We start from the raw sequence: 27,853 nt of genomic DNA, 5'->3' as shown, positions 1-27,853 counted from the left end.
CTAGGACAAGGCAAGGGAGAGACTTGCTGCCCTCTGTCTTGATCAGACCCCTGCTGGAGAGCTGGACATTGATAAAAGAGTCTCCAGATGAAGGGGCTCAGGCTGCTGAAGGATCTTAAAGTTGTGTCTTAAGGAATAGCTGCAGTGGGAATATTCACTTATTTTTTAAAGATAAATTTTTGTGAATGCCTTTTTTCATATTGCCTATTTCCCCATATTCCTTCCTCATCCTATTCAGAATGCCATCTATAAAGATTTTTTTTCAAAGAAAAAGAGAAAAAAAAAACAATACATAGAAAAAGTTTGACAATATATGCAGTGCTCCACCTCAGGGATCTCCCTCCTCCCTCATCTCTGTGTAAGGGAGGCAGGGTATCCACCCATTTCTCCTTTTGGGAGTGCTCCACCTCAGGGATCTCCCTCCTCCCCCATCTCTGTGTAAGGGAGGCGGGGTATCCACCCATTTCTCTTTTTTGGGAGTGCTCCACCTCAGGGATCTCCCTCCTCCCCCATCTCTGTGTAAGGGAGGCGGGTATCGGGGTATCCACCCATTTCTCCTTTTGGGAGCCATTTGTAAATTCGCAACATCCTTGAGGAGCTCTGATTCTAGGACAAGGAAACCTTCCTGCTCCCCTGGGTGTGACCTTGTGTGGCCACTGCTTTCTTTCTTTACTGAGGGGAATCCAGGGTGAACGTATTTCTTCCATAAATGTACTTTCCCTCACCTGAAATAAACTTCTCGAAGGCAGGGACTGTTTCATGTTTCGCAGGCAAAGCCGAGCACAGTTCCTGGCACTTCATTAATGTTGATTTAATTGAACGGCCTGAGCTCCGGATGGCTTTTGTTGACGCTGCTAAGGCCCTTCCCTCCAGCCTTTAATTTCAAGGGCATCCTACCTTCCTGCTTGTCCAATCCCATCGTTATCCCTTTAGGTTACATGACCTCCTGCTTGTCCAATCCCATCTCTGTACGTTTAGTAACGTGACCTCCTGCTTGTCCAATCCCGTCTCTGTCCTTTTAGGTAACGTGACCTTGTCCAATCCCGTCTCTGTCCCTTTAGGTAACGTGACCTTGTCCAATCCTGTCTGTCCCTTTAGGTAACGTGACCTCCTGTTTGTCCAATCCCGTCTCTGGCCCTTTAGGTTACGTGACCTTGTCCAATCCCGTCTCTGGCCCTTTAGGTAACGTGACCTTGTCCAATCCTGTCTGTCCCTTTAGGTAACGTGACCTCCTGTTTGTCCAATCCCGTCTCTGGCCCTTTAGGTAACGTGACCTTGTCCAATCCCGTCTCTGGCCCTTTAGGTAACGTGACCTTGTCCAATCCTGTCTGTCCCTTTAGGTAACGTGACCCCTGCTTCTCCAATCCCGTCTCTGTCCCTTTGGGAACGGGACCTGCCTCCAGAGCCTGCTCCCTTTCGTTAGGGGCCTTTCCTTCTGGGGGTCCGGCCTGGCGGCCGCTGTACCCGCAGCTTGGCCGGGCTGAGCGCGCCCGCCCACGGAAGCGGCGGTAGCTGAGCGGATGCTCCGGGGGAGTGGCTCTGGCTGCGGCCTTTGCCCCCGGGCACTGGGGCGGGAGCGAGGTCGGGCGTTGCCCGCTTGGCTTGGCCGCCGCTCCGAAGCCGGCAGCTCCTGCGGCCCGTTCCTCCTCCCGGCTTGTCCAGCCTCCCTGGGACCCATCCCGTGGTTTCCCCCGGATGTGACTGAGTTGCTGCTTATTTGGGGGGACCCAGCTGCCTGTGCAGCAGCCCCCATAGCAAGTAGATCCTTCTCTGTCCCGCGTTAATCGCCTCTCCTCCCGGGGCCGGCCGTGAACTAAGTCCGGGCCTTTGGTCTTCGTCTGCCTGGGTGTCCCAGGCTTTGTGGAAGCCGGCGACGGTGCATCCTGGGAAGCCCTTTCCGTTTGAGGCGCCCCTGCTGTTGAGGCCCGTGTTCCCATTCCGTTCGTGCCCTCCTTTCCTAAAGCTCTCAGCCTCAGGTGCCATCCTTGCCCGTAGGGCCCAGGCCTAGTTGTGCCTGCCGGGCTAAACACGCATTACGGGACATGTTGTGCCCACTCTCCCTGCAGATGGAGGCAGCTCCCTTTGTGGCTCAGTGGGGAAGAACCTGTGAGGACAATATTCGCAATGTATTTTTAAATAATTAAATTACAAAAACGAAAAAAATTTAAAAGTTTAATTTAAAAATTAAATTAAAGATGATTAAATTTGAACAATTTAATTTTAATACTTGGTTCTGGCCCCCTACATCCTTCTCTGAATTATTCGAGGCGGTTCCCCTAAAGCACTATTTTGTGGAAATACCTTTTCAGTTTCTTCTATCACCAGAAAGCAGGAGCCTGACATTTCCAACGAAGGCCTGGGTGAAGAAAAAACAGGAAGAGAACTGTAGTGCCCCCCTACTTTGGGGCAATGGTTAATTTGGGCAAATCAGGGACAGGAAGGAGCTCTGCAAGGTTTCAGGGCATATTCTCGATCTCAGGAGGCTGAGCCGATGAGGAGATTCCTGGTGAGAGACTAGAGCCGGTGGTCTTCGTAGCTGCGTTAATTAAACTTGTCACGCTTTAATATCTCTGACTGGAACTCAGGGTTTCTCGGAGATTGTGGGACCCCTTCTGGGGCTTTTTCTACAGAGCCCAAAGCTCAGGCGGCAGTAAGGCAAGTGGGTAAGGAGACAAGCATGTGCATTCACAGCCTCCTCTATGCCTTTTGACCCAGTACTCTTGTCCTCCTGGTTGGTCCTTGGACAAGACCCTCCATTTCTCAGTTTCTGGATGTTCCTCATGTATGGACACTTTCCTTCCTCAATTGCTTGGTTCCCTGACTTCCTTCAAGTCCCAGCCAAAATCACTTGGGAGATGCCTTTTCTGATTTCTTTTAAATCTAGTACTTTCTCTCCATTAATTCCCATTTATTCTGCTCACTGTCTGTTGTTATAGAGCTCTTAGATAGTGAGCTTCTGAGAAACGAGACTCTCTTCTGTCTTTGAATCCCAATGCTTAACGCAGTTCCTGGTGTGTATGGAGGTGATTAATAAAGGCTTATTGAGTTAAAATAGACATGGATTGGAATCTTACACTCACAACTTATTAAGGGTGTGATGCCAGACAGGAACAATGGCCTTTGGCTCTTTGACTCAGGGATATCAGTAACATCACAGGATTGTAGGGAGAATCCCTGGGTACTCTGCAAAAGCATCCACACTCTGTGTTTGGGCTTTTATTCAGGGGCTTTTCTTTCTGTCAGAGCAGGGCTTCTTAAACTTTTTGCACTTGCAACCCCTTTTTGTCCAGCATAGGGGCATATACAAGAGGTGTACAAATCAAACATTTACTGATACTAAATCATAATTTCACAACCCTCACATTGTTATGAGAACCAAAGGGGGTTGCAAACCACAGATCAAGAAGCTGGGCACCAGAGCTCAGCTCAAAAGTTCACTAGGTGAGCTTTAAGAGCATTGTGGCTCCAGATTTCAGGGTCCAGTAATGAGCCTTGACAAGGAGATTCAACTGTCATTTAGTAAATGCCTGGAGAACTTCATGTATGGCCTTCCATGATGATTCGTTTCCTAGGTTTGGGATAATGGATGATGTTCTCCTATTTTCCTAACCACCAGTTGAGTAAAGCAGGGCTGTGTGCTTACTCCCATGCTTTTTGAGCATGATGTTTGGTAAATTAACTTGAAAAGGCTACAAGCCAAGACTAAAGTGCAGTAAAAGTTGGTGCAAGGTGAATGCCTTTTTCTTCACAGATGATTGTGCATCGATGCTGAGATACAGCAAAGTGCGAGTCTGACTCTCTGCTGCTTGTGCTAAATTTGGCTTAATCAACATCAAGAAAACAGAGATTCTCCACTACGAGCACCATCCAGCCAAGGAGCCATTGGTTATAGCAAATGGAAAAATATTGAATGCTGTGGATAAGTGCTCTTACTTTAGAAATATACATTTTCCCCTCTTTGTAGTGGCCAGAAACTGGAAACTGAGTGGATGCCCATCAAATGGAGAATGGCTGAATAAATTGTGGTATATGAATATTATGGAATATTATTGTTCGGTAAGAAATGACCAACAGGATGATTTCAGAAAGGCCTGGAGAGACTTACACGAACTAATGCTGAGCGAAATGAGCAGGACCAGGAGATCATTATATACTTCAACAACAATACTATACGATGACCAATTCTGATGGACCTGGCCATCCTCAGCAATGAGATCAACCAAATCAGTTCCAATGGAGCAGGAATGAACTGAACCAGCTATGCCCAGAGAAAGAACTCTGGGAGATGACTAAAAACCATTACATTGAATTCCCAATCCCTCTATTTTTGCCCACCTGCATTTTGGATTTCCTTCACAAGCTAATTGTACAATATTTCAGAGTCCTATTCTTTTTGTGCAGCAAAACAATGCTTGGTCATGTATACTTATTGTGTATCTAATTTATATTTTAATATATTTAACATCTACTGGTCATCCTGCCATCTGGGGGAGGGGGTGGGGGGAAGGAGGGGAAAAATTGGAACAAGAGGTTTGGCAATTGTCAATGCTGTAAAGTTACCCATACATATAACCTGTAAATAAAAGACTATTAAAAAAATAGAAATATACATTTCAGGGTTGGACAGCTAGATGATGAAGATGAGCTAGCTCAGTTAGTTGGGAGGTTCTGAAGGAAATTGTGGGAGGAAACCGAGTCACTTCCATTTGAACGGCCTTAGGAAAATTCTGAAGCTCACCTGGCAGAATAAGCTCCCAGACCCTGAGGCCCTTTTTTGAGCTGAAGTAGACACTTCACAGTGCCCCACAGTCCCACAGTCAATCTGTGTTGCAGAGATGAAGCAGCTCTGTTGGGCTGGCCATATTGGTTGAATGCCAAACTTAGATTTACCTGAGAGACTCTTACAGAAGATTCACACAGGCAACCCCGCTTGGAGGTCAGAAGAAGCTATACAAGGACACTCAAGATTTCTCTGAAGAACTTTGGAGTTAATTGTGAGTCATAGGAGACACTGACAGGACTGCCCAGCATAGTGTGCCTTAGAAGGCACTGTGCTTTATAAATAAAGCAGAATTGCAGTAGCTAAAAAGCAATGCGATTCGTGCCGTTTGGGAGATATTTCCATCCCAAATGTTCACGTGGAGTATTTGTGGCTGACCTATGGCAGAATCTTCCTAGCTCATATTGATCAGATCAGCTACAGATGGACACACTGAACTTTGACTCCAGCGTGGTGATGTCATTTTGGCCTCTTCAATCATGAACTGTAATAACCTTGAAATGTTCCTTCTGCTCCAGGATATGTTAAGTACAGGGATACAAAGAGAAGGTAACAACATTCCCTGTCCTCAAGGAACTCGTATTTTAATGTGGGGAGGCAACACATATATGAATAGGGTTTTGAATGCCAAAATAGGAATTTTGTATTTGAGCTTGGAAGTGATAAGAAGCCACTGGAGTTTATTGAATGGGGGATGACGGTCAGATCTGCAACTTTGGAAAATCACCTTGATAGCCAGATAGAGGATGTACTGGAGGAGGACACTTGGGGCAGGGAGACCTACTAGTAGCTATTGCAAAAGGCCAGGTATGAGATGATGGCTTGCACCAAGGTGGGAGTACTCTTGAAGGGGAGAAGAGGGTATTTTGAGAGACATAAGAAGGCCACATTGACAGGCCTTGGTAATGCATTAAATATGGAGGAGTGGTCAGGGAGAGAAGAATTGAGGATGACTCTAGGTTTCAAGCTTGGGTGACTTAGAGTAGGATTTCTTAAGCTTTTCTCATACAAAACTTTTTGCCCAAGTGATCCTGGGTATAGATATTTGAAATTGGTGCACAAATCAAACACTTACTTAGATTGTAAATCATTGTTTTGCCTCCCCCACATTCAGTTACAAGACCCCATATACGTTTGCAAAACAAATTTAAGAAGTTGGGACTTAGAGGATGGTGGTACTGGATGGTCACAGGGGAGTTAAGAAGAGGAGAGGGTTTGAAGGATTCATAATGAATTCAGTTGTGGAAAGGTGGAGCTTTAGATATCTATGGAGTATCCGAGTTGAAATGGCCAGTGGGTAGGTGGAGTTGTAGAATTATAGGTCAGTAGAGAAGTTAGGGATAAATAAATAAATTTGAGAATGATTAGAGTCTTGTGATGGCCTCTGCCTCATTTCTCCCTTCTTCAATCCATTTTCGCTATAGCTGCCAACATGCTTTTCTGTGCTGTGATCAGCCTTTCTCCTCTTTAATCAGTTCCAGTGCCACTGGAATACAAATACAGACTCCTCTATTTAGCAGCTTATGCCCTTCCCGATCAGCCTCCAGCTGACCTTTCTAGAACTGTTACCAATGACTCCCACTCAGGAGTTCTCCTGTCTGGTGTCCCTGGCCCCGTTGATGTTTCTCACACATAGGTCATCTCCCATCTCCCATCTCCTTTGTGGAACTGTTCCCCATTATGCCCAGAAAACAGTCAGCTCACATTTTTATCTTATAGACTTCCTAGCTTTCTTTAAAGCCAGCTCAGCCGCCACATCCTCTAGAAGGCTCTTCCTCATATCCCCAGTTGTTAGTGCTTCCCGTCTCTTGATGGGACTTTGCATTTATTCTATTTGTGCCTTTTTTGGCAGAGGCAGAGGGCGGCGAGTGCCCAAGAGTCAGGGGGAGCTTGCTTAAGCCTCTTTTCTGACGTGATCTCTGGTGCTTTCAACAATATGGTGGGACAGGTGTCAGTCTGTACTGGGGGAGGGAGCTTCTACAGTGGACGTTCCCTGCATCAGTATGACTGGTATAGCCTTGCTGGCCTCTGGACTTCTCCATCATGCCCCAACTCCAGGGACTTTCTCCATTCCTCCTCTCCAGTCTTTTGTATGGTTTTCCCTCCTCATATTGTAAACTTCTCAAGGCCAGGAACTCTATTTCTCTTTCACATCTGTATCCCAGCATTAACAGTAGCACATAACAGATAACCCTAAATGCGCCTCCCGACTCTAACCTAACCCTAAATGCGCCTCCCGACTCCCGACTCTAACCCTAACCCTAAATTCGCCTCCCGACTCTAACCCTAACCCTAACTGCGCGCTGATGGATTGACAAATGACAAGACCATATTTTGAACACACTTCATCTTTATTCAGTGGTGTCCATTTTTACCTCTCCAGGAGAATGTCATTTCCATGAGGTCAGAGCCTATTTCTTCAGTCCGCTTTGTATCTCCAGGGTCCCACACAGGACCTCGTACAGAGCAAGCCTTTGGAAATGGTTTTGAAATTGTCTCATCCAGTTTGGGAAGATGCAGTTCTTAGTTTTGGACACAAGATGGCGCAGAGCCACAGCTCAGCCAGCTAGGAAGGACTCAGCTGAAAGAATAGTAAGTAATTAATGAAGGGGCCGCTAGGTGGCGCCATAATGGATAGAGCATTGCCAGTCAGAGACTCGTTTTCCTGAGTTCAGATCTGGCTTCAGTCACTTACCGTCTGTCCCCACCCCAGTCCCTTCCCCGCTCAGCTCCCAAAGTGACCTTAAAGCACCAGTCTGACTGAGACATCCCTCCCCTTCCATAGACTTCAGTGGCTTCCTGACACCGTCTCCCCAAGTGTAAGATCAAAGCCCGTCATCACTCCCTTTGTCCCCCTCCTCAGAATTCTCATCTTACTCCCTTCCCCACGCTCTAGGACCAGCTCCTGACCTTCCTGCCGTCTCCCTCACCCAGCACTTCCCGGGTCCGTTCCTTTACTTGGCAGCCACCCACACCGGGAACCTTTTCCCACTTCACTGGGCTCCTCCAGGACTCCGATTGAGGGCCTCCTTCCACAGGAAGACTTTCCCTGTCCTCCTGACTGTTAATGGGGGCTCTGATTGAGCCCCTGGAATTAACCCTTGCTTGTATATCGTTGGTTGCACGTTTCATTGCTCTTTCCTCCCCTTCCTGGACTTTGAGCTTCCTGAGGGCAGAGCCGGCGTTCACTGCACTTTTGGACGTCTGGCTTTTTGTGTGCAGGAGACACTTTTAATGTGATCGCCAACCTGCAAACTGAATCAGGCTGCAGAGGAAGGTACACAGGGCAGTGAGGGGCCATGGATTCATGGGGCAAAGGAGCTGGTTGCAGTTAGCTCAGAGAGGAGGAAACTCGGGGAATGCAAGAGCTTGTTCAACTGATTCCAAAGTTGTCACGTGAAAGAAGAATTGGCTTATTCTGCTTGGCCCAGAGGCCAGAACTACAAGCAAGGGTCTTGCAGGAAGGGCAGAGACACATTTGAGCTTGATATAAAGAAACATTTCTGAAAAATGGGAGCTGTCCAATGTGCTCCAGCCCAGTTTGGGGGGGGAGGAGGGTGATGGGGACTTATGAGAACCCTGGTTCACATCCTGTGCAGACACTTCCTGGCTGTGTGACATGGGCAAGTCACTTGTCATTCCTCGGGATCATTTTCCCATCTGTAAAATGAGGAGAGAGGACTGTGGAGGCTCTAGTTCAAAGCGTGCTTCTGGGCAAACTCTCTCACTTGAGTTTTCGTTTCCTTTGCCATACAGTGGCTGGGCCACTGACCTCCAGGGCTGTGGATGAGCAAGTGAAGTCTCTGACAAACCTGAAAGCTGTGCTGATGGCAGCCATGATTGTTGTGACCACATTGTGCCCCATGGGCACGGCATACACCAAGGTCTTGTAGATGCAATGGACACTGAGAAGGTGCCAATTGGAGAGCAGGGAGAGGGGCAGGGAGAATCGGTGTCTAGGAAGGAAATACTGAGAGGTGTGTGGGAGCTATTGGCTCATGGACAGAAACGACATCTGAATCACTCTTCCCCCACCCCAGTCATTCTGTCGAATGGGCCATTTGGGTATCCTGGAAGAGAGGCTAATTATGCGAGGCTCATGGAAGCAGGAGAGAGAGACTTTGGCTACTCATGCTGCTCCTTCCCTGTACCTGGAGGGTTGAAGTCGGGGGGGAGACTAGCTGCCCTGGCTGAGGGGAGTCTTGTGGGCTTCTGGCCAGATCTTTTTCACCTTTGAATGTGGAAGCTGGAGGAAGAAAGCAGAAAACATGGCAGCGCATGGCAGGGGTTTGACCATGGATTTCCCTCTGGACTCCTATTCCCGGTTTCCCGGAATGAAACACAGACACCAAGATAATGTTAATGAAAATGGTTTCCGTGTTTCTATTTGTCAACAAATACAGTTATTTACAAATTACCCATATGAAAATGTAAAGATGCCTTGTACATCTTCACATGCCTTCTGAATACCTGAATAAAGCTTAGGGACAAGACACACCGAGCAAACCACAGCCGCGGGACAGAAATGTTTTGTGCATTAAAAAAAGGATAGACACATTATAAAAAAAAAAAAAAGAATGGGATCACACATGTGTAAATCAACATTGACAAAGAGTCTTAGACAGCTGCCTCCATCTACAAAATAAATATTCAAGTAAATTTAATTAGGCAAAATGAGGTCTCCGGGATCAAAATTTACAAAGAATTCAGCGGTTTTTGATCAAGGCCTATTTTACATGGGATTAGCCCTAGATTCGATGGGTCACTTCTGATGACTGAGGGGGCCACAGAATGGGAGGGATAAGGGTCACATCACTTCTTTGTTAGAATAGTTTATTGAAAAGTAGTGAGTGGTGGGCTCGGCAGAGAAAGATGCTGAGAAACCAGGGATTTGAGAAGGAATTACAAAATACAGCATGGAAATCATAGATGAGTGGTTTTCTAAATGGTAGAGAGGGGGTTGATCATTGGTAGTCAGCCTCCCCAGACCCTCTCTCTTAAGGATCAAAAATCTTGAGCTCAGGAGCTAGGGAAGGGCTGGCCCCAGAAGTAAATCTGGGAATTCATGGAATATAGACTTTAATTCCAGAACCTCTGGGGCTGGACTTGAAGCACCCCCAGACATTATGCAGAGTTGCTATACCCATTTGTAGCTTTCAGTTGCACATGGCTGAGCCATTCTAAAAGTCTCTCCAAATCACCTTGGGTTCAGTGTCTTTACAGAGGGGTTCAGGTGCTTGGTAGCCCTAGTGCATGGTGCCTTTTGTGGTGATGGATTTACTTTTTGTAACATAGGGGAGAGTGGTAGATGGAGGAGCTTATGACCAAGATAGGATGGAAAGAGTGGAGTTCAGTCATCCTGACACACACAGTCTCAGTCTGTTTCTCTCTGTTTCTCCATCTCGGTGTATATGTGTGTCCATCCATCTGTCTGTCCACCTATCTCTCTGTCTCTGTCCATCTGTTTCTCTGTCTCTGTTTCTGTCTCCTTTCCTTCCAACCATCTGATCTTGTCAAATTCTCTTTCTTGCTATCCTTGCTTGAGGCTCATAGGTGTATAGATACTGAGCTGGAAGGAAATGAAGAGACCATTTAATCTCATTTGACAGAGGAGGAAACTGAGGCTCAGGAATATTAAATGACCTTCCCAAAGTCATACAGATAAATAGCATTAGAGATGGGACTAGAACCCAGGTTATGCTTGTTCTAGGGAAAGGGGTGAAGAGTAAATTGGAAAATGAGGGTTATCTCAAAATCACAACCTGATATGATTGGGAGAAGAAGGTGGGGGGGGGGGAGTAGATAGAGTTGTTGCAAAAAAACTAAGGATATGGGGGAAATGGCTAAAATGGAACCCCTGGATCTTGTTTTTTGCTTGTCTTCCCAGTTGGGACCTAAAAGAACTGATCCAAGTCCCAAGTTATCCCATAGAGACCCCACTGCCCAAGATACGAGTGCAAAAACAGAACACAATGATCTTACTTGCACATTTCCAAACCCCTTGTAATAATGAAAAATAAAATTTGAAGGTCCTACTGAGCCACCAATTTCCCATTTTAATGGTCAAACATAATCCCAAAGTCCCAACAATTTTCACATCCCAGCATATGTCTTATTCTTGTGCTTTGTTAGAAGGGAATAGCAGGATATTGACACTTCACTTACAGAATAAAGCCTACATTGAACTGGCCTTAGGGACTCAGAATTTGGAAGGAGGAGCCTGAATCTGCTAAACAGACATTATCCCAGATTGGTTATCAATGTACAAATTACTGGAGATTTACTCGTACACTTAAACCCTCTTAATAGAGTGTTTGTCTTGAAACCATTCAACAAGTCCTTAGAATATTCTGTTGGGGTTTAATTTTAAAATTATATTAAAATTTTATGTATCTGCCTAGTGGTTATCCTTCAAGGTCCTTGGGACCCTCTAGCAGAACTCCCCTTTTCCCATTCTTTCTTTCCTCCTCATCCCAAATCACCAAATGGAGGTGAACCAGGAGGTAGCCTCAGATGAAACACTTGGATGGAGCACTTCATGAATAAACTCAGGCCCCAAACACAGAGAGGATCTCTTCTAAATAAGAGCACAGAGAGGATCTCTTCTAAATAAGAGTTTGGCAAACTTCCACTTGTTCAAGATCCAACTAAGCCAAAATCTAGGTCACATTCTCCTCTGTTAAGAAACAACCAAATGGAAGTTCCCATCTAGGAACAAGACTATGTTGTCAAAAAATGAAAACTCTTCCCAGGTCAGTTAGGTCAAACTCATGCTTAGCCCCAGCCCTAGACAAAGGGAATTCGCCTTTCTACTGTAAACTTTTGATGGCACTTTAGACTTGCTATGGTGCATTCGAGTTTGTAATTTAATCAGATTCTCAGAGCAAAGTTTGGTGGCAGGATCTCCTAAGGCTCTGTATGATTTTAAAAAGCCTTCTGAGTTACCAAAGAAAGACTCATTTATCATCTTTAGTGCCGGTGCTTTTTTTTTTACAAGATTCCAATGATTTTTTAAAATGGTGCTACATACATATGATATTGGTCCATAGAGAGGGCACACACTTCCACGATGATGATTATTTTGAAAGGAGGGGAAAAGGCTACAGGCAGACATTTTAAAAATATTAAAAAGTTTGTAAGCCATATCCATTTTTATCAAAGCCAGAGTTTTGAGGAAAAAGAAGACATATCTGGACCAATTTTTATAAACCTTATGGGCAGGAATTATTAAATAAGATAATTTAAGAACAAAAACCCTGTCAATTTTACAGAGTAGAAAGTAGTAAGAGTGATATATTCAGACAGTGTAAATCACAGAATTTTCCTTACCAACCACCTTATCAATTTCCCTACCAATCACCAGGCATAGGATCAAGAACTGCGGCATAATAGAGAGCATTAGACTTGGAGACTAGAAAACCCAGGCTCCACTTCTGCCTTCTAGTCTTATCAGTTATTTGACTCTGTGCAAGTGATTTTTACTCTTAGAGCCTGTTTCCTTATCTATCACATGGGAATAATGCTAGTGTTTACTTTACAGGATTGTTGTGAGGCTCCAATGAGCTGAGAGTCCTGCAAACCTTTAAAGTGCGATATCAATGACAGCTACTATTACTATTATTATTAGTGTTCAGTTCACCAGAACTACTGATTGCCCTTGGTGTATTGTGGAAAAATGAAACTGTTTTAAAACTGTCAGAGTCCAAACCAAACATCATTTTGGAAGCCTCTCAGAGTGCACTTTTAGGATCACTGCTTTGGAGTAATAACAGCACTTTATTTATTTTTGCCTGCCTTTCTGATAAATAAAGCTGGTAAGTGGATTTCTGTTCTTAGCTTTTTTCACCTTTTCTTCTGAGAAATAAAATACACCTATCAAAAAAAAAAGAGTTTCATAAGCCCTTAAAGTGACTGATAGAGTGAGAATAAAATAAGTAATTAACATATTCTATTGATAACATTTGTTGATAGAAGTAGAGGTTATTTTACTGGAGAGACAAGGGAACATGTCCCTACCTGGCTAATGACAGGCTCGGTCTCAGTCTTTGTCAAATACTCTGAATGTACACTAGGGGGAGATCAACTTTAAGAAATGGAAATACCTCGCTCTCCAGAGCACCCACTCATCCTGCACCATGTTGTGTGGTTTTCTTGAGGATGGAATGGATTGGCTTGTTGTTCACAAAAGAACTGACTTATTAGCCAAAATTAGTGGATCCATGTTTTGAGTGGTACCATTACATAAGTGTCCCCTCAAACACTGCCTCCCTTCCCCCAGCCCGGAGATGGTCAGTCCCACCAAGCTCTACCTTTGTGCATTGCCCAGTCAGTTATGAGTCAGAACGGAGCATGGAATGATGGAAGAGGGAATGATCACTTGTTGCTTAAGGAGGCAAACATTTCACGAGCACATTGTAGAAGAGAGATGGTCGAGTAGGGGCAAGAAGAAAAGGAGCATGGGGAGGGGTGCACTCAGGAAAACCAGCTGGAAAAACCCAATCATCTGGCTAGTTACCGAGGCCCTGAACAGAGTGAATATGCAGCATCTGCTTTTATGGAAGCGTTATCTGGGTCACTATGATGAAAGCACCCTTTAAATGGGACCAAAAAGGATAAAAGATGAGACATTGAGGCCTCCAGCAGCCAAATGTCAGAGAAGAGAAACTGAAGAATGAAAATCACCAAGTAATTCCAAATCTTTTAGTTCAGAAAATGATGCAAATGTTCCTTCAGATTCCAGCTCATTCAAAATGAAGAGGGCTGCCACTTTTTCTTTTCTTTTTCTTTTTTTTTAAACAAAGATAACAATATAAAAAAATCGAGTCTTAAAGAGCCTTCAACATACACTTAGAAAGCAGCCAAAGGGAACTCCATCTGCAGAGGTAAGCTGGGGAAAGTCGACATCGAAATCCCCATTATGTTCTTAATTGTTGAATGGTCACCAGGATGAGGTTGATCTCTATGGATTTGAGTTGGGTGTGCTAGCTCCACCTTGTTGCTGCCCCAAAGGAGTTCCACTCTCTTCAGGGTGCATTAGCTCCCTGGCTAATGTCTCTGTGATGCTCCTAGCTCCAGGCGCCATCATCCCTTATGAAAAGAGGCCATTTTGACAGAGCCTCATCCAGTGCATATCATGCTGCACTAATATAGTGCAAAAATGTGCCTTCCAAGAGAAAGAGAGAGAGGGAGGGAGGGAGGGAGGGAGGGAGGGAGGGAGAGAGAGAGAATATATGCAGGCAGTAAGTGCAGGAGTTGGCAAAAGTAGAAACCTATTGTGTCAACTGAAGAGAATCCATTTTCCAGAAATGAGTCATTCAAAAAAGCGAACTTTGAAGACACCATCTTTTCAGACACCTGAATGTGCATGGCTGGCTGGCACAGACACTTGGGAGCAGGACAAGACTGAAGTCTTCAAACTGAGTCTCTACCTCCTGAAATGAGGGCCAACAAATATTGCCATGAACTGCCAAGTTGTTTGGCTTTCTCAATAGGTTGATCCACTCTGTTTATAGTTTACACTTTGCCAGCATTGAGTGGCTTGTTACAAAGGATCTAACAGAATAATAGAATGATTCAACAGAGTTGCTATACAGGTTCTTATTCTCAAATATAGCATGTGGTAGAGTGCTTGGTAGAAACTCTTCATGCTAACAGGTTACAATAGGTTGATTAACGCTGAAGATCAAGCTTGGCATCAGGGGCCATCCTGACAACAGGACCCAGGTGGCAGTTTTTGCAGAAAAAGATGACAGAAATCACTCAGAATCTGTTTTGTTCAATTAGCCCATCTGCCAGAATTATCCACGTGGATAGTTTTGTTTTAAATACTAACATCGCAAGCGTTCCCACCGGCAATGAGAATTCTACTCTTCTGTTCTTGGATGCATTTTCAAGAAAAGCTCAAAATGCATGTTTATCCACACACAAGTTGAACACTCTCAGGACCTCTGGATACCTATTTTAAAGGCAGGAGGCAGAAGCTGGTCAGCGTCACTTGCAATGAAACTTCACATATCTGCATCACCATCATAAGCCAAGGTCAAAGGTTTCAGACGATTGTTCTGTCTTCTCTGGGGTTTCTTTGGCTTTTTGCTAGAACAAGGCAGAAAAATGAAAACACTTTAGGAGAAATCTGATCAGCCAATTACCAAAAACATAAGTTCAGGGGACAGGCAGTGCTTCTCAGTCCAATAGTCTGTCTACTACATATAGCTATTTACTGAAACAGAACCTTTGGTCTAACTGTGACGGCTCCCCAGACAATTAAAAAAGATAACAAAAAGATATTCTTTTCTTCTGATGGGGAGAGTAGTCTTTCTCTCCCCCCTTATTATTCACAACCCCCTTGTGTGCCCTTCTACATTCATAAAAGTGGCTTGAGCAGCTCTGGAATCAGATTCTTCCTTCCCATATGATGTAAACCCAATATTTCCATTCCAACTTCATGACCAACTCCAAAGGGTGGAATTATGGATACATACTGAACCACAGGTACCTTTTCCAGAGCATTTGGGTCAAGATTTTCATTTTACACATGGATAAACTGAGACTGAGAGAGAAGTGACTTGGTCAATGTCACAGAAATAGAAAGTGGCACAGCCAGAATTTGAAGTCAGATCTTTTGATTATCTGTAAGGAAAAGTTTGATGCAAAGAAAACTTCCCTATTAGAGACATCTCCAAAGAGAACAGGTTTCCCTGGGAGATTTTCTTTCCCCCAAAACTCTTAAACAAAGGTTGAATGACCTCTTGTTGGGAATGTCATAGAGGTTTCCTGCTGGCCAATGGATTGGATTCAAGGATTACAAATGCACTTTCTACTCGAAGACTATGATGCTTTGGCTTGGAATCTAGCATATATTTCTAATTTTGCAGCTGAAGAGAGCCTTTGAATCCACTGCCTTATAAACCAAATAGAGAAATGCAACAAGAGAATTCAGGAGACAGTTTAATGAGTAGATCAAGCCAAGAAGAACTGGTTTCAAATTCTGCCTCCAATATTTCTTACCACTGTGCCTATGGACAAGCCATTTAACATCCCTGAGCCTCAGTTTCCTAATCTGTAAAATGGGGTTAATAATGTTCATCTCCTCTGGATGCTCTAGGGCCCCTTGACAATGTTTAAAAGTTCCCTAAGTGCCCACTGTTTTTATTTTGATTATCATAGGTCATAGAGAGTTCACATGTAAACCTTCAACATGAGTCAAGGACATTTTGAAATGTATGTAGAAGTCACAATTATGAACCTTTTCATTACTCATAGCCACTGCCAAGTAAGCATTAAATAACTGAGTAATCTTGGGTTGAGTCTGTTTCCCGGCCAGCTCCCATGCTCCCCCCACTCCAGAAGAGAAAGATTTTTCCATTCACTGAGAGGGCAGGAGATTCAGACACTCACCAGGCTAGATAGATCATAGACACAACAAAGATGAGTAACACAAAAGCCCCCGCCGCCACGCCGTACACCCAAGTCTTCAGTCGTCCGTCTAGAGGAAGGATGTTAGTTGTTAGTTTCTATTAGTCTGAGTACATGACAGGCTTCATCTGGACTCAGGAGGGGCCAGCCATCTTTATAACTAAAAAGAGTGTGCCATCAGGCCATAGGTGAGGATTAACAGGGGGCCACTATTATGAAGTTAGAGGGAGGGAGCTTCATTAGGGAAAACCTAACCAGATTGCCCCTCCTTTAGGTTTGGGTTTCAAGCAGTACTGTCCGAGGTCCTGAAATCCCTTTCCGCGCATAAGTCAATGGTGATGTTTTGCTTTGTGTAAAAGCTATGGAATCTTTCAAGGGTCAGAGAACCCCTAAGGGGAAGAAAAGAAAACCTACAATCTCCAGAAATCTCTCTAGTTTGGACCAGGTAGCTGGACATGCAACTGCCATGTTAATCATGAGTATTCTATCTTCTCAAGCTCTGAATGGGTTTTTGTTCAATGAGATGAAATCCTGGCCACATTAATAATGCTCTTCAGAGATAAACCTGCTTTAAGCATCTACCCTTCCTATCAGTATTTTAAAAAATACCTTAAGGTTGATTGACTCCCATTTTTGTTAAACAAATACTTTTAAAAATTACTTTCTGCCAGTGAACCTTGTGAGATTTCCTGTAGTGGCCCGACAGAAAAGGAAAAACTTATGTTTCCAGCATTTTCTCATGTCATGACATGGGCATACAAGGAACCATAGCATATCAGGGGTTGAATTTCTTTTTGGTGATATCAATCTTTTCCATTTTCTAAATTTTATATTATAATAAATTCTAAATGAGCATTAAGTATTATTTATGGAACCCCTATTTATTATAATGAGTGATACAAAAAATGAGTCCCAAAAGTAGTTAAGAAGGGGTTTACCCATGTTCTGCCAAAGGATGGAGCCAGTAACAAAGAAATTGCAACACACTGAACTTAATTTCACGAAAATTCTTTTTGTGATAATGAGAGTGATCCCAAAGTGGAGTGGGCTACTTGGAGAGGTTGAGCAGCACCCCCCCCAAAGAGCTTTAAGTGGAGCTGGCTAGTTTTTTGATGGGAATGTTATAATGGGGATGTCTTTCAGATAGAGATTTGAATAGATGAACTCTGAAGTCTCTCCCAAATCTTAAATTCAGATATGACTTGGGAAATTTCTGACTTGGAATCATCATTATCATAAGTTTTTGGCGTGTTCAGTGGAGACCACTTATTAATCGATGAACCATATGCCTGAATCTGGAAAAATTTGAGATGAGTTTATTTGCCAAATATGTCAAATTTTGATTCTTCACCTTTTTATGAGGTTTCATAGATTTCTTCTTCTTGTCTATAATTTTAAAATGTCAGTTTGGGATGTATATGTCTTAGGCAGCTTATTTACTAACAATATATTAGATATTTGGATGAAATCCAAGGCTAGTCAGAGAAAGCTGGGGGAGGATCAGTTTTGGATTCCATTTACCATCAAGTGATGGTGTCCACATTCAATTATAAGAAAAATTATTTGAGCTTGGGGCAAAAATAGTCATTTTGCTGGTTAACTTCTGCACTATCACTCTTCCTTGACAGCTATAATCACTTGTCTTTCCAGCCAAGAGATCAAAGCGGTATCATGCCATTTTTCTGAAGCCCTGTCATTCTTCCCCACATTAGCCCCTATGAGAGTGAATCACTTCAGAGAAAACAAACCTCAAATTGAAAGTAATGGAAAATACTAATACTCCCTTCTCTGTTTTGTGTTAAATAGACCCTTTTGGATACTAGGTCAAGACAGCAAATCCCTGGTGGGGGTTTGTTGATTCCCATGTTTTTAGCTGCTGAATGAGCCAGAGTTTCTAAAGATTAAGCAGTTGATCAGCTTTTTCTAGGATGTCATATTTCTAATTTAGAATTTAATCAAAGCTTGTTAATTTTCTATTCAGTTATATCTTAGACTTAAACATATTAAAAATTATTTAAGTAGAAATTACAAGAAATTGGAGAACATGTTGATGGAATGTCCAAACATTTTGATGGTTCTCAGCTGTGCCAATATTTATTTTATCTCTCATCATGGTACCTCTTCTGGGGACTTGCAGAGAGATCCTGGCGTTATATTTTCTATTGGGTCTTTGCTGATCAAATCTCCTATCCATTGGTCCCTTGTTCTGGAGTCCAAGGAGTCTATCTAATTCCAGTGTTACCTTTGTTCTCAAACTTACTTGGAGGGAATAAGGGGGCAGAACGAAAGAAGAGTGAGCACAGTTTGATTTGGTGACTGGGCCCTCACTTGAACAGTTGGCAGATGGGCTACTTGAGGGGATGTCTTCTGGCCAGTGTTAATAGTAGATTAGATTACTCCTGGGCCCTTGCAATGAGGAAGAGCCCCAAGGGCTATTTTTTTGGTAAGCACTGGAAGTCAACATGGGCTGTGGGAATAGGAGGAGGATGGGACTCTATGAGGTCACAATGAATGAGGAGTCAGGCATGGAAGCATGGCTCTGATGCTGGCACTAAGAACATGGTTTGAGTTTCCAATTATTGTACTTTGTTCACTGCCTCCTTAGTGAAGTGTCCTGAGAATACCTTAGCTTGATAACCTGGTATGGCTTCTCTTACCAATCAGTATTTCTTCCCTTACCTGCATCTTTGATTAGGAATTCCTCCTACTGTTAAACAATAGCTTAACATGACAAATAGGTCAAAGAATAAGGCCTGAAGGAAAAGTCTTTCTGGACCTCTCAGAAAACACTTGCAGGGAAAGGTGTATGAGAAAGTTCTCTGTAAGAACTATGTTGTCAAAATCAGCTAATGACTATGAAATGATGGCTACCTCTTAGGAGGTACTCGGTCCCCAGAAAACCATTTATGTATGCTCTGCCCAACTGTCTCTGTGTCTCTCTATGTTTATGTATGTCTGTCAATTTTTCTCTTCCATTTCTCTGTATGTCTGTCTCTGCCTCTTTTATCAGAGAATTTTAAATTGGAAGGGACCTACAAGATCATTTTGTTTGATTCCCTCAGGTCCTAGATGTGGGCCAGAGGTGTGACATGGTCCTACAGGCAGTAATTGGGAGAGATGGGATTGCAATCTTGGTCCTGGACTCTGGAGGCAGAGTTCTGCTTTGCTGCCAATGCCTTGTCACTTCACCTGGCCCAAATGGTTGCAGAAACCAGGTCCGTCCCCGTCCTGATGGGTTACCGGAGGGCTGTGTGGGGTGCACGGCTCGGCTCGTTTTCACGTCTCCATTTTTGTCCTCGACGGTGGGGATGACCACCACGGGAATGAGGGTGCATTGCTCCAGCGTCCCATCAGAAGACATCACTTCTGTGTACCCTTCTTCACAACCACAGGTTCGAGTCTGCAGGAGAGCAGGAGATTTATGCCATGTGCCCAGATGGGAAGGACAGCAAGCAAGAGTTCGGTGAAGAGATACCCCAGACAGCTTTTCATGCATTGTCTACTCTTACTGGGTCAAAGCTTTGAAGACGCATTCAAGGTTATGGACAGATTAGTGATTGGAATCCTGCCTAGAGAATGTGCCCATTTGGACAGAGTCTGAGAGCCCACGGGGTGTCATTATAAGCAGTGGAAGGAAAACCTTGCAGATACAAATCTGGCTGTTATCATGCCTCAGTCTAGCTATTAAAAAAGAAAGAATTGGGGTTTGTGAGACAGGCTCTGATGGGGACATGGAAAGTAAAGATGGAGACAGAGTCTAGGTTGGAGTTGGCTCGCCCACTCCCAGGAGATGGCACTCACCTCGCTGCAGTAGGAATGAGGTTGGCTGCAGGGGGGGTTACATGACCTGTCAGCATCAGGCTGGTGCGTCACCAGGCAGCCCCCTGAAAGACACAAAATCATCTTATGAACATGGTGGCTCATGCCCAGAGCTAGCAAGGGCTGCAGCCTTCAGTGTACTTGCTCGTCATTGAATGGAGCTGAGCTAACCCTGCTGAGATGATCTTCAAGCTCAGAGCCTCTCATGCTTGAGGGAGAGGGGAAAAGACACTTAGTCTTGAGGAAACAAACTAGCATCTGCTCCACAGCTGTTGAGTGCTTTCTAGAGCCCCCACGCTGGGGGGCCAAAATGTACTATCCAGACTAGCTCTCTGGAGGATCTTGGGATCAGCCTGAGTCCTTGGTCTTAGTGGAGGAGTGATGAGGTGAGATTCAGATGGATGGTCAAACATGGAGTCTGTTTATTCCAAATTCCCTTACCCTTACATACCCTAATGCCCTTATATAACCAAAGTAACACTGCACATATGCTAACTATATACGGCACATGCGGGACCACATAAACAACCTGTATGTAGATGACTCTTTGCCACCTGTTAAATCCCTCTGCTTTAATTACAACACTGGTGGTCACCACCCCCTGACTTCTCCGAAAGGCCGAGAGCCCTTAGGGAGATGGGGAGCCGAACCAGACATTGTCAGCAGGTTCCCTGTGGGCTGAAGGGTCTTGTACCTCACCCAGAGTTCCCCCACTATCTGTAGCTCTCTACCCACAGCCACTGGTACCTGAGAATTATACTGAAGACAAAGCGTGGGTGAGGTAATCCCATTACTAATCCCCAAGTCTAAACTTGTACATATGTGACCCATCTAGTCAGAAAACATCGTCAATGTTTCTGGTTGTTCAAAGGTTTGGGATTCACGGTGTTAGGGTATTTGGACATCTGACTCTCACGACTGGCACTTACACCTGCACTTTGCTCTTAGAATGGCTCTGTGATGTTCTCCTTCTTTCTGCCTCCTGGAATCTCTTACTTGTCTCAAAGTCCAGCTCAGAGGTCAACTCCTAGGAAGCCTATCTGGATTCTTGAGTGGTTATCACTATTTTCCTTGTGAAATTGCTTTGTAGTTATTACCTTCTTATTAACCTATCCATTATTTTCCACCAATAGAATGCAAGCTTCTTAAACACGTTTTTTAAGATGTGTGTCCCTAGCTCCAACTTCAATTTCTTCTTTGAGCTCCCTGACACTTCATCAATGTGAACTGAACTAGAATGAATTAAATCTTACTGACACGGATCCAGTCTGGAAACATGCAAATCACAGGCCATCTATGGCACAAGCCAAGGCTGCTCCCAAGTGATGATCTTTTTCATGATATCACTGCACATTGGGAAAATCATGATACTTATTTAGGTATGGAAATAAGCAGAGCAGGAGTCAGAGGGGCAGATGTATAGGCAGGAAAAACATAGCAAGAAAGTGGTATCCCTGACTTGGAATACCTTGAGATTTTCAACCTTGCCCTTAATTCCCGTAGCCCAGAATGCTCCAGTCCTTGGGGATGCCTTTTTCAGAGTTATGAACAGGTGGAGCTTGTGATGAGAACAGATGTCATAGAGTAATTACACTGATGAGTTGGCTATGCTAAAGAGTCTTCTCCCCGTGATGTCTGGATTTTAGCACTATGATGCTGGAAAAAAGAATTCCATTTGTCTTCTCTCCTCCCCTTTCCTCCCCCCAAGCAATTACCAAGACCTTTTCCATGAGACTACTTTCCACTTAGTCTGTGTGTAACTTGGATGTAACTAGTTTTCTTTTTATAGGTTGTATCCTCCATTTGATTATGAACTCCTTAGGGTAGAGACTATTTTTTGCCTTTCTTTGTGACCTCAGTGCTTGGTTCAGAGCCTAACATAGTGACCAATAGCTTAGTGACTGATGACAAGCTGATTATGAATAATGACAATATTTGACAGTTGTTCTGAAACCTGGTTCTGGACCCCTCTTCCCAGCAGCATGAGAACCCAAGTGATGAATTTCATCATAGTTAGAAATCACTAATCTTGAGGTTGAGGTTAAATGTTCATTAGCGTTTTTAAGTCCAAATGCAAAACAAAAATAATATTTCCAAGGGCTTACAAGAATCACCATCTAGAAAAACTAGGAGTTAGGAGGCCTGTGTTTGCCCATTTAATTTATTAAATGGAGTTCTTTCTAGAAGATAGATGAAGAAGTTGGCTGAACATTGATGCTCAAATGGAAGCTGGTATGCCTAGTGTAGATAGAAGCCATTATGCCCAATGTAGATAGAAGCCACTTTGCCCAGTGTAGATGAAAGCCATTATGCCCAGGTTCTCATGGGTTATTTCTGCTGATGTGAACATTGACCATTTTATCACACAGAATTCTTCTGGGGGAACCCTGCCAATTCCTTTCCTGACTCCATTTTGAGGGCAGTGTTCACTTAATTATAATTTGGCCCGACATCACTGGGCTGTGGGCAGCTACTGATGAAGTCAAGTTATGACTGAGCAGGTACAGACCATCACCGATCACCATTCTTTTTATATATGTGCATTATGTATGTAGCTAATTAATCATCATAGAGTCTGGAAAGAGTAATCGATGTGGACTGACAATTTAGTTCATGATATATTCAGAAAAGAGAAAGGGAAATCTCTTTATTCCCAGTCTCAGTCATGTATCTGTCTATGTTTTGGGATTGTGTACTCCATCATGATTAGAGCTAGACCAACAGAGAGAACAAGTCTGCAGGATCTGGCCCGTCTTTGGAAAAAAAATGATCTTACTACCCAATAGCATGGGCTAAGAGATCACTAATTCTGCTCTGAAGATTTAAAATAGGACCCTTAACCATTTCTTTTCTGAGGCTCTGGTCTTGTTGAGGAGACAGGGAAACTCCCCTCCATCCCTCTGATCCCCTGGGCCAATGAGAGCAAATTGTTCACTAGGACCTGACATACTGAGTAAGCCAGGAAGACCTCCTATCTTTGCCTCCTTCATTCTGGGGCATGGAGCCCTGAGCTTTCTCACTTCTCGTTGAAAACCCTCTGTCCAATTGTGAAATCTGGCCACTAGCCTATGACCTCTAGGAAAGGAAATTTTTTTTATGCTTCAGAGTGGACTAGTGGGTTACTTTTCTCCCTGGTCATATATCATTGCACTGGGATGCATAGATTTTTGCAGCTAGAGTCCTAGAGTTCTGGGGAGCCTGGAGAACTCTAGGGCTAGGCTGCCAGACAGGGCAAACTGCTCTCTCATATGGTTCCTGTCTAGAGGAAAGAAGTCATCTGAACATGTTCTCTGTTAAAACACTCCCATTTTATTCTTCTAAATATCTCTATGGGATGTGTAATAGATAAAGAGCCAGCCTCTGAGTCAGGAAGACCTAGCATTTCTAGACCCACTTTTGCTTAATTGTGACCAATTGTGTTAATTTCTTTGAACTTCAATCAACTCTAAAGCCATAAAAGGGATGAGGCAGCTGCCACTGGTATGAGTGAAGGCAGCATATACCCCAGGAACTATACCAGTAAAATCACAGGTTCAGGGCAAAAGTTCTTTAAACTTTAAAAATATATAATATCACCTTTCTTTTTCTCTTTCTTTCTTTCTTTCTTTCTTTCTTTCTTTCTTTCTTTCTTTCTTTCTTTCTTTCTCTCTCTCTCTCTCTCTCTTTCTTTCTTTCTTTTTCTTTCTTTTTTTATCTCTCTTTTTCTTTCTCTCTCTTTCTCTCCTCTTTCTTTCTTTCTTTGAGTCAGACCCATGGGCTTCCTTTCTCGTGTTTTGGTTGGCCTCGCTCCATGCATTCCATATGGAAGAAAAAGGCCTATGACCTGGGAGCCTGCTTTCTAGTAGAACAAAAGGAAGGGAGAGTTTTACCTGTTACATTTAGGCCGTCCGATCTTTGACACCAGACTGTTCGAGAGGCCCCCTTCCATGCACTGGCCATCCACTTATATTCATAGCACTGACCATCTGGAAGTACAAAATTAAGGAATCAGGCTCACTCAACAACAATGTATTCGTTACCTGCCATGTCAGGCCCTGGGTCAGGTGCTGGGACAACAAGGGAAAAACTCTCTGTCTTCAGGAAGCTCACCCTCACCTGGTATGATACTGATGTATACAAAAAAAGAATACACATCAGTGAATCACTAAGCCTTTATTAAGCATCTATTCTATGTTTGGTATTGTGCTAAGTACTGGGCATTCCCACCAAAAACACTGCTACCAATAAAAATGACAAGAGTTCCTGTCCTCAAGCTGTGGTTACATTCAACTGGGATGAGACAACATATAATCAATCATCAATCAATCAACAAACATTCATTAAATATCTGCCAGGTGGCAGGGACTGTACTAAGTGTTGGGGATAAAAAGAAAGAAATACAACTATCTTTGTCTCCAGAAAATTGGCATTATGGCTTTTCTAGTAGAAAGAACACTAGTAGAAATGTCCCACTCTAATAGAGAGTCCTCTATTGCTCACTTTCTGTCCTCTTCCTCTGTGTTGGGAGTTATTTCCTGCTACTTTTTGCTCCAAGGTGAGGCTAAAATTTGCCTCAGTCTCCTTAATGTTAACAAATTTAAAACAAAAATAACAAAAAAGCACAAAATTTTGCCTTGAGTAACCTCTGATGAAACAGGACTGATCCAGCTAGTTTTAGACCTTTCTGCAGCCTTGGGGATCCCCAACTTACAAATTGGGCTATGAAGAAGATATTAAATCATTCCCTACTCCCTCAAAGTGAGTTATCAAAGTCTCTGCAGAAGGGACCTGGTACAGGTCTCAGTGCAAACCATGGTTTAGGGATCTCTTCCTAGAGCATGGAAACTAATAGGAAAGAGTACAGAATAAGAATTGTAAAAATGAGCCATGTCTAGTGTTAATTCATGGTGGCTTTGTTATGCTGGGGTTCTTTTTGTCCTGTGTTCAGCTGGGTTGCTCTACAATTGGAAAATTACTGCTCTTTGGGGAATGTCTCTTAGAGTTCATGAGAACTGGGGAAAATGCCTGATCCACCATTTTGATGGCCTGGGCCTCAGAAATTCTGACGCATGAAAATCTAAACCTACTTTAAAGTATGTTTCTCTGTAATGTTTCCCTTCACGCATCCTGGACTTTGGATTACCTCTCATCTCTAGGATAGACTTCTTTTAAGACATTCATTTATCAGGTGGCACTCTGAGGTCATGTCTTATTGAACATTCTGGATCTATGACTTATTTTTAAGGCTGTCCTCCATGAGAGTAGGGACTGTGGTTAATCTAAATCAGCTGCAGTTTCTGGAACAAGGGCTGTGGCGGGAAAGCTTTCTCCTTAAGGCCAATACTCACCGTCACAGGATTTGGTTTCTAACATTTGTTCTGGACAAAGATGCTGATTGTCTAGTTCTTGGATGATCACAGCTCGAGATCGGACCTGGATTCCTCCAAAGCCGAGATCTTCTCCATTGACACAGGTTAACTGGCATAGGCTCCAAGCTGACCATTCTTTCAAATAACAATCACCTGTTAAAACAGAAGTTTATACAATATAAAAAAGCAATATACATATTTATGCATATCTGTGGGGATTGGTGGGAGAGAGAGAGAAACAGAGCAACAGAGATCTGAGACAGAGAGAGAGAGATAGGGAGGGAGGGAAGAAAAAGAGAGAGAGAGAGAAACAGAGAGACAGAGAGACACAAACACACAGACAGGGAGGGAGCAAGGAAAGAAGAGGGAAAAAAGGAGGGGGGAGGATATGGTATAACTTCTCATTCATCTTTTAATTTCTTCCTTTCCCAATTTAGGAAACGTTTTTAAGGTGAATTATTGATGTAAAATCTTTATATATTTATGAATTGTAAAGAACTGAAATAAGAGTAGGGAATAATAGGTGATATCATTATCATCACCATTATCACCACCTATATCATTTCCCAAAGCAAGAGTGGATGGAAGGTCAATACCACTGAGATTGTTCAATGTAACCATAAGTTGGTTACACTGGGTAGAGCGTATGAAATGGACACTATGCAAGACTGGAATAAAAAAATCTCACCATGGATGACATCCATATGAACTCAATATAATCAGTTAAGCATTGTACAAATGGTTATGTCTTGTGCCCAAAGGGCTATCAAACTGTGCATACCCTTCGATCCAGAGTGTTTCTACAAGGATTATATTCCAAAGAGATCTTAAAGGAGGGAAAGGGGCCCACGTGTGCAAAAATGTTTGTGGCAGCCCTTTTGGAGTGGCAAGAGACTAGAAACTGAGTGGATGCCCATCAGCTGGGGAATGGCTGAATAAGTTATGGTATATGAATATTATGGTATATTATTTTTCTGTAATAAACAGTCAGCAGGTGATTTCAGAAAGACCTGGAGAGACTTACAGGCACTGATGCTGAGTAAAATGAGGAGAATCAAGGGAACATTGTATACAGTAACAATATATCATATGATTATTAACTGTGATGGATATGGGTCTTTTCAATAATGAAGTGATTCAGGCCACTTCCAATAGACTTGTGATGGAGAGAGCCATCTGCAGCCAGAGAGAGGACTGTGGGGACTGATTGTGAATCAAAGCACATTGTATTTTCACTTCTTTTTGTTATTTGCTTGCTAGCTTTTTTCTTTCTCATTTTCCTCCTTTCGCTCTGATTTTCTTGTGCAACATGATAAATGTGGAAATATGTTTAGAAGAACTGCACATATTGGAAGATATAGAATTACTATATTGGATTACTTGCTGTCTAGAGAATGGAGGAGGTGGGGAGGGAGAGAGAAAACTTTGGAATACAAGATTTTGTGAGAATGAATGCTGAAAACTATCTTTGCATGTATTTTGAAAACTAAAAAAGGTATATCATTAAAAATACAAATGGTTATGTGTATTGAGCTTATTGAAACCAAGAGGATTATTCCAGCAGGCTGGAACCAGACTTTTGGCATCAGAAACTGTAAAATTATCCTTAAGAAGTCCACATTTAGCCATCAGGATCAATTCTGGATCTTCTGAATGCCAAGCCCAGCATTTGTTCTATAACATGCCATGTTGCCTCTTAAATAATCCAAAAATAATCCCAAAAGGGATTCTCTTCCACTTTGGTGAATTGATTTACAGAGTTTGGAAAGCTTTTGGATAGACACCTTTCATTTAATCTCCATGACTCTCCTGAGAGAGAGTGGAAGGACAAATTTCATTTCCCTTGGTTTACAGATGAAAAAAGTGAATATAAGTGAAATAACTTCCCCAGATACTTTTTTTATGGTGATGACTGCATTGTACTTTCCCCAATCACTATTTTAAATGATGTTCACTAAGCCCAGGGTTTAGTATGGAGTACTAATGGAATGAAGTAGGTACTTAGGTTGGTCTCTGGTGGTTGTTCAGTTGTTTCAGTGCTCTGACCCTTCCTGTCCCATTTAGGGTTTTCTTGGCAGAAATATTGCCATTTCTGCTCCATCTCATTTTGCAGGTGAGGAAATTAAGACAAATGAGGTGAAGTACTTGCTCAGGGTCACTGGGATTGCTTTGAACTCAGGAAGATAAGTCTTTCTGACTCTAGACCTGGCTGGCATTGGATCATTGTCAGCATGAAGTGCTAAGTTCAGTTCAGTTGTCGTTTATTGTTGAAGAGGACCAAAAATGACATCAGTATGTTTGAGTCAAGTTAGTGTGTCCAAATGTGGCACCCGTGACCATTTGGGGTGTTTCTCTCAATGTACATCTCGTGTTTCTTTTGAGCGACTTCAGTTCTGTTTTACTCATAAAGCAAAAACCTTCTCTGAAGAGGGCATGCCATGTTAGAGGGTCCTCTGTCATGTGGTACAAGCTAGGTTAGGTACGATTCAAA

The 27,853-nt window shown here is 43.2% G+C and overlaps 1 protein-coding gene and 1 long non-coding RNA gene across 6 annotated transcripts in view; one reads left to right on the top strand and one right to left on the bottom strand.

Annotated features, from left to right (window-relative positions):
• LOC116419639 overlaps nucleotides 1-19,898 on the top strand; it is a 33,181-nt gene extending 13,283 nt beyond the window's left edge. The window contains exon 4 of the long non-coding RNA XR_004229900.1: nucleotides 19,588-19,898. This is a non-coding gene — a long non-coding RNA (uncharacterized LOC116419639). The remainder of the gene's footprint in view (nucleotides 1-19,587) is intronic.
• Nucleotides 13,963-27,853, bottom strand: part of THSD7A (thrombospondin type 1 domain containing 7A) — a 294,643-nt gene continuing 280,752 nt past the window's right edge. For 2 of the 5 annotated variants that reach the window (XM_031940732.1, XM_031940734.1), the window contains 6 exons: nucleotides 25,342-25,515; nucleotides 23,884-23,979; nucleotides 19,997-20,079; nucleotides 19,385-19,595; nucleotides 16,178-16,265; nucleotides 13,963-14,872 (listed from right to left, as the gene is read on the bottom strand). In XM_031940732.1, the coding sequence (XP_031796592.1) occupies nucleotides 14,788-14,872; nucleotides 16,178-16,265; nucleotides 19,385-19,595; nucleotides 19,997-20,079; nucleotides 23,884-23,979; nucleotides 25,342-25,515 (737 nt within the window). In that variant the 3' untranslated portion in view covers nucleotides 13,963-14,787. Of the gene's footprint in view, nucleotides 14,873-16,177; nucleotides 16,266-19,384; nucleotides 19,596-19,996; nucleotides 20,080-23,883; nucleotides 23,980-25,341; nucleotides 25,516-27,853 lie in introns of those variants that run through there. The other 3 variants (XM_031940733.1, XM_031940735.1, XM_031940737.1) reach the window with 3 other exon arrangements.

The sequence above is a fragment of the Sarcophilus harrisii genome, chromosome 5, assembly GCF_902635505.1.
Source record: "Sarcophilus harrisii chromosome 5, mSarHar1.11, whole genome shotgun sequence".
In the NCBI taxonomy this organism is placed as follows: Eukaryota; Metazoa; Chordata; class Mammalia; order Dasyuromorphia; family Dasyuridae; genus Sarcophilus; species Sarcophilus harrisii.
The sequence above is the reverse complement of the archived record's forward strand: the minus strand, read 5'-3'. Positions and strand labels throughout refer to the sequence as shown.